Source organism: Setaria italica, chromosome IX (genome assembly GCF_000263155.2).
Source record: "Setaria italica strain Yugu1 chromosome IX, Setaria_italica_v2.0, whole genome shotgun sequence".
In the NCBI taxonomy this organism is placed as follows: domain Eukaryota; kingdom Viridiplantae; phylum Streptophyta; class Magnoliopsida; order Poales; family Poaceae; genus Setaria; species Setaria italica.
Genome location: NC_028458.1, coordinates 6,015,202 through 6,020,842, shown reverse-complemented (window position 1 = coordinate 6,020,842; position 5,641 = coordinate 6,015,202). Strand labels below are relative to the sequence as shown.

Here is a 5,641-nt window from a genome sequence, read left to right as displayed (position 1 = left end):
TGCGCGCCGTTGCCACGGCATGTCGCTCGTGCCGGGGGCGCAGGGCTGGCTGGAAAACGACCGTGAAAAGGGAGACGTCGGCGAGAAAACGAAACGGCCAGCGGTAAAGCAGAGACGGTTTCGTTCAGGTTTCAGACAGTTCGTTCCCATCTGGCCGCCTGAATGAAAGCAAAAAAGCGGGAAAAGGTCACAAGTTTTGGTAAAAAAACAAATGTACATGGAGTGCGGTGTACTACTCGTATTACTGTATTGGTAGCCGTATTCCGCTTTACAGTTAAGATTGCTCGCCAGTCTGCCCTCAGCACCTAACATGCACAGACTCCTGATGGTTCTGTTTGCGGGTGGACGCGCGCCACGGCCGGCGGGTTGTTCATTTTTCGGCTTCGCCGTCCATTGATGGATCGTTGCTGCAAATGAACAACTGCACCTGCGTGCTTTCTCGGGGAATTTTGTGTTCCAATGCGTTGTGCTCGATGAAATTCCGCTGAGGCGTGCATGGGTTCTGTTTGCAGCTTGCTTCAGGTACCTGACGCAGGTGAAAGCTTTGCCCCCGCCAAATAGAATTTTGCTGCATGGGTTCTGTTCATTTTTCGGCTTCGCCGTACATTGATGGATCGTTGCTGCAAATTGTTTCGGCATCCACATCTCTTTCCACCTCCTTCCTTTTACAAAGCTTTAGGGGGTGTTTGGGAACACCCTATTAAAATTTAACACCTGTCACATCGAATGTTTGGATGCTAATTAGGAATACTAAACATAAGCTAATTACAAAACTAATTGCACAGATGGAGTATAATTCGCGAGACGAATCTATTAAGTCTAATTAGTCCATGATTTGACAATGTGGTGCTACAGTAACCATTTGCTAATGATGGATTAATTATGCTTAGTAGATTCGTCTCACGAATTAGCACAAGGTTCTGCAATTAGTTTTATAATTAGCTCATGTTTAGTCCTCTTAATTAGCATCCGAATATCCGATGTGACACTGTTAAAGTTTAGCACCTCGTATCCAAACAGCCCCTTATTGGGTGTTGGTTGACGCAAGAAAGAGCCGCCCTGCCTTTTCCTCCTCTCTCATTTCCTTTTCCCTTTACACTTGTCTTTGCTGTCCAAATCCAAGCCGTAGACCCTAGAGCTAGAGGAGGCCTAGACCGGCAGCGCAAGCAGGTCTGCAGGTGCAAGTCTACCCCCAAGAACTTTCCAAGCGTTTCCAAACGATCTTTTACTGGCCCCCACCAATGGTGGTTTCCTGTTTCCTCCCGCGCTTACCCCTGACATGGAGTGGTTAGCGCACACCTCATCACCCTCCTCCCCAGCCGAGAGAACACAAGCAAAAAAAAGGCAGTAGATAAGCGGCGGCAGCCAACGGCGGATCAACGATGAGCGAAGATATCTAACTAAACCACGAGGGCGGCAACGAGACGTAGCTTTCCATACATGTCATCGGCTGGCTGTCCTCCTCCCTTGTTTATCCCCAGCAATAACTTCCTGCTGCTGGCACTGGGGAGGAGTGGGATTCTGATGCCGATTTAATTTCGCCAGGTAGGCGCCCTGAATCGCCACACCTACCCGTCCGGCCGCCCCAAATCATACGGCGACGAGCGACGGGGTGGATGCAGTAGATGCCTTCGTCTTCTCCCTTCTTCCTCTTCTCCCGGATCGTAGTTTGACGGAGCGTAGAGGGCAGGGCAGCAGCGGCCATGTCGGCGTCGGTACGGCACGGCTCGTCGAGGGCCCAGGCATGGTGAGTAGCCATCGGCTGCTCGGATAGTACTTGAATTGCGGTGGTTTGATGCGGGATTGCGCTTGCTTCCGTGTGCTTTCTTGATGGGTTCTCCGTTTCGCGATAGGTTCTGCACCACCGGGCTGCCCAGCGACGTCGTCTTCGAGGTGCATGACATGACCTTCCACCTCCACAAGGTACGCTCCGTCTCTGCTCTGTTTCTTGGGGAATTTTGTGTTACAATGCGTTGTGCTCGATGAAATTTCGCTGAGGCTTTTGCGGCGCGCAGTTCCCGCTCATGGCCAAGAGCCGGAAGATCCACCGCATGCTCACCGAGCAAGAGGAGCAGCGTCCGGCGCGGGGACGGCGGCGGCGGAGGAGTAGTGACGGAGGCGATTCCGGCGATGACGGTGCTGCGGAAACGGAGATTGAGGAAGCCGACGATGAGGAGGAGGAGGGGGCCGAGGAGCAGCAGGTTAGGAGGGAGGACGACGGGCAGGTGTACAGCATTGCGTTCCCGGATTTCCCGGGCGGGCCGGGCACGTTCGAGGCGGCGGCCAAGTTCTGCTACGGCGTCCGCGTCGACCTCACCGCCTGGAACGTCGCGCCGCTGCGGTGCGCCGCCGAGTACTTGGAGATGACGGAGGACCACGCCGAGGACAACCTCGCGGCGCGCGCGGAGGCCTACCTGGACAAGACCGTGCTCCAGCACCCCGGCGACGCCACCAAGGCGCTCAAGTCCTGCGAGGAGCTGCTGCCGCTCGCCGAGGAGCTCGGCATTGTGGCCCGCTGCGTCGAGGCCATTGCCGCGCGCTCGTCGGCCACGTCGCGGTCCTGGTTCGACGACCTGGCCGTGCTCGGCTTGCGCATGTACAAGCGGGTTATGGCGGCCATGGCCGCGCGCGACGACGTCAGGGCGGAGGCCCGGGAGAGCTGCCTCGTGTCCTACGCTAGGGGAACCATCCCGGGGTTGTCCAGGTCCATGCGCCGGCGCCTCGCGTCCGCGCCCGTGTCGTCGGAGGTGGAGCAGAAGGAGCTCCTGGAGGCGGTGGTCGCGAGCCTCCCCGCCGACAGGTGCTCCGGGCGCGTGGTCACCGCCAAGTTCCTGTTCGCGCTGCTCCGGACGGCGCACATCCTGCGCGCCTCGGACGCGGCGCGCGCGGCGCTGGAGCGGAAGGCCGCCACGCAGCTGGAGCAGGCCACGCTGGAGGACGTGCTCATCCCGAGCTACTCCGGCGCCGCGGAGACGCTCTACGACGTCGACTGCGTCGAGCGGATCGTCGGGTACTTCCTCGCCGAGGAGGAGATCGGCGGCTTCGCGTCGTCTTCGGCGGCGATCGAGGTCGAGGAGGAGGCCGGCGCCGAGGTGTCGCGGCCGTCCGCCGTGGCTATGGTGCAAGTGGGCAAGCTGGTGGACAGCTACCTCGCCGAGGTCGCGTCCGACGCCAACCTGAAGCCGGCCAAGTTCTGCGAGCTCGCGCTGTCGTTGCCCGACCACGCCCGCATCTACAACGACGGCGTCTACCGCGCCGTCGACATCTACCTCAAGGTACGCGCGCGCGCTGACAGGTCACCACGCAGTATGTAGCAGGCCAGCAGCATGTCGTCCACGTTAAAAGGACAAAGAAAAGATGGCTCCTTTCGAGGTGTCGCTGCCAAAGATCTCATCTCCTTTTTGGGTGATTTGGTGTGCAGGCGCACCCACGGCTGACGGCGGAGGAGCGGGACAGGGTGGTGGGCGTGGTGGACTGCCGGAAGCTGACGGTGGAGGCGTGCACGCACGCGGCGCAGAACGAGCGCCTCCCGCTGCGCGCCGTGCTTCAGGTGCTCTTCTTCGAGCAGCTACAGCTCCGCCGCGCCATCACGGGCACGCTGCTCGCCCCCGCCGGCGCCAGCGCCGTGCCTCCGCGCGCGATGCGGCAGCAGCGCCCGGTCTCCGGCGAGTGGCGGGGCGCGACGGTACTGGCGCAGGAGAGCCAGGTGCTGCGGTTGGACATGGACAGCGTGGCGAGCCGGGTGCAGGAGCTGGAGCGCGAGTGCTCCAGCATGCGCAGGGCCATCAAGAAGATCGACGGCAGCAGCGGCAGCGGCAGCGGCGGCCGGTCGCCCGGAGGTCGCAGCGCGGACGGCGGCGATTTGTCCGGGCCCGCGGTCGGCGGGTGGAGGGCGCGGCACGGGTGCAAGTTCAGCACGCAGGTGTGCGACTCGCACGCGCGCAATGTGGTGGCGTCCAGGGCATCCAGGATCGGGATGAGCCCGTAGCCCATACGTTCAGTTGCAGGACTCGTCGGTATCCTCTGGTGCTAGCTTCAGAAAGCACGAAAAATTTCAAGCAATCGCAAACCAACCGATTGGGAATCAGCAGCAATGGAATTGAGAATGTCTGAGAAGTTCCTGATTCTTAACTGTTGGAGAGATCCAAGATCTCAGGTCCTGCACATTTTCATCTCTGATCCGTGGACCTGAAACTGAAAGGCACCATATTGCCATGGCCTTCCGTGCCGGCATGAGAGGGCTAAGGATCCGTGTGCATTGTCTGTAATGTAGGAGGCGGTTTGTAATGTAGCAAGGCAGGTTTTGGTTCCGCTCGTTTCTACCACTCCATTCCGTGCATGTCCAATTGTCTGCTACTGCTCCGTTTGACATGTTACATGGATGCTATACAAAGGACAGTCGTCAACACCGGACCTGTCAGGGTTTCATCAGATTGCAGTACACGTGCCAATCTTGCCAGGCTCACCGGGAATAGCCTACAGCCCTACATGACAAAGCTTGTGTTCTGAACATGACATCTGGCCAGTACATTCGTTGGTCTCGTCATCTTCCCCTGTACCTTGAAGTGTGTGTTGGTTGCTCATTGCACAAAGCCTGAATTGTTGCAGAAGCACTCAATCTGCTATGGGTGATCCATTTTCTAGCCTATCTGACAACCACGACCAACCAACTGTATGTCAGCCATTGGCTGCACTCCCACTTCTCTTTGCTTGGTGGGTGACCAAAACTTTATGCGCGCATTTTACCGTGCCCCTCCAATCTGCTTGTTTTTTAAACAAACGATTAGAGATCTGCCGATTATATTAAAAAAAATAATTTCAGAATAGGTATAACAAAGCAACAACAGTACCCCTAACGGATGCCAACACCAAGATAACTCACAATTTGACAATCCAAATCGACATAGAGCAACTCTAATTGGAATGGGATCTCAATATTGCTACCAAACCTTCATACACCTCAATACTACTGCCAAACCTTCGTACCGCGACACCAACAGCTTTTGGTAGCACAGTGCTGCGCTGATTGTTGTACCTTAACCTCGCTCAAGGTTCAACACAACAAGCGTAGTTTGTTCTTGTATTCTTACTTCCCATGAGAATAAGCGTAAAATTTACAATGAGGTGGGGCTCCTCTTTATAGTGTCTCGAGGGGCACTCTACATTACACATTTACTCCTATACAACCACTACATTCCTGGAATATGCTTTACATGCATGTCATTTGGGGATCACGCTTCTCACGCTGCCCGACAGCTCCGCAAATTGCGCTCTCACAAGGCTCCACGAATCCCGTCTTGACCGCTTTAATGCTTCCACGCCTTTCAACCTCGCATCAAGGGTCACGACCTCGCTCTCGAGGTTACTCAGCTTCAGGGATCCAGCTCGCATAGGCTTCGCGACCAGGCTACGTTCAACTTCAAGTTTTACTCCCCGCCAAAAGGAAGCGATCCTGCACGAGACAACCAACAACTCGGTACTCGAGGTTAGCTTAGAGCGCTCGAGGTTAGGATCTGTTAGCTTAGAGAACGGTTAATGCCTCTTGGCTTCGGGCCGAAACTGCCTCCTCGCATTGTATTTGCTGCCTGAAACTCAGGGGTTTTACCCGAGGTTAAGCAAAACGCAGAGCTGTGCAGAAAGG

General features: G+C 56.6%; 1 protein-coding gene across 2 annotated transcripts; it reads left to right on the top strand.

Annotated features, from left to right (window-relative positions):
- The first annotated feature begins 1,282 nt into the window (after positions 1-1,282).
- On the top strand, positions 1,283-4,634 carry LOC101757946 (BTB/POZ domain-containing protein At5g66560). 2 transcript variants are annotated; one of them, XM_012843136.3, is made up of 5 exons: positions 1,283-1,442; positions 1,546-1,747; positions 1,854-1,923; positions 2,016-3,275; positions 3,422-4,634. In XM_012843136.3, exons 2-5 carry the CDS (start codon positions 1,704-1,706, stop codon positions 3,986-3,988), a joined length of 1,941 nt encoding a protein of 646 aa, XP_012698590.1. In that variant the 5' UTR covers positions 1,283-1,442; positions 1,546-1,703; the 3' UTR covers positions 3,989-4,634. The 2 variants fall into 2 exon arrangements, with proteins under 2 accessions (XP_012698590.1, XP_014660090.1); XM_014804604.2 differs by having other exon boundaries at positions 1,283-1,747.
- The last annotated feature ends 1,007 nt before the right edge of the window (positions 4,635-5,641 follow it).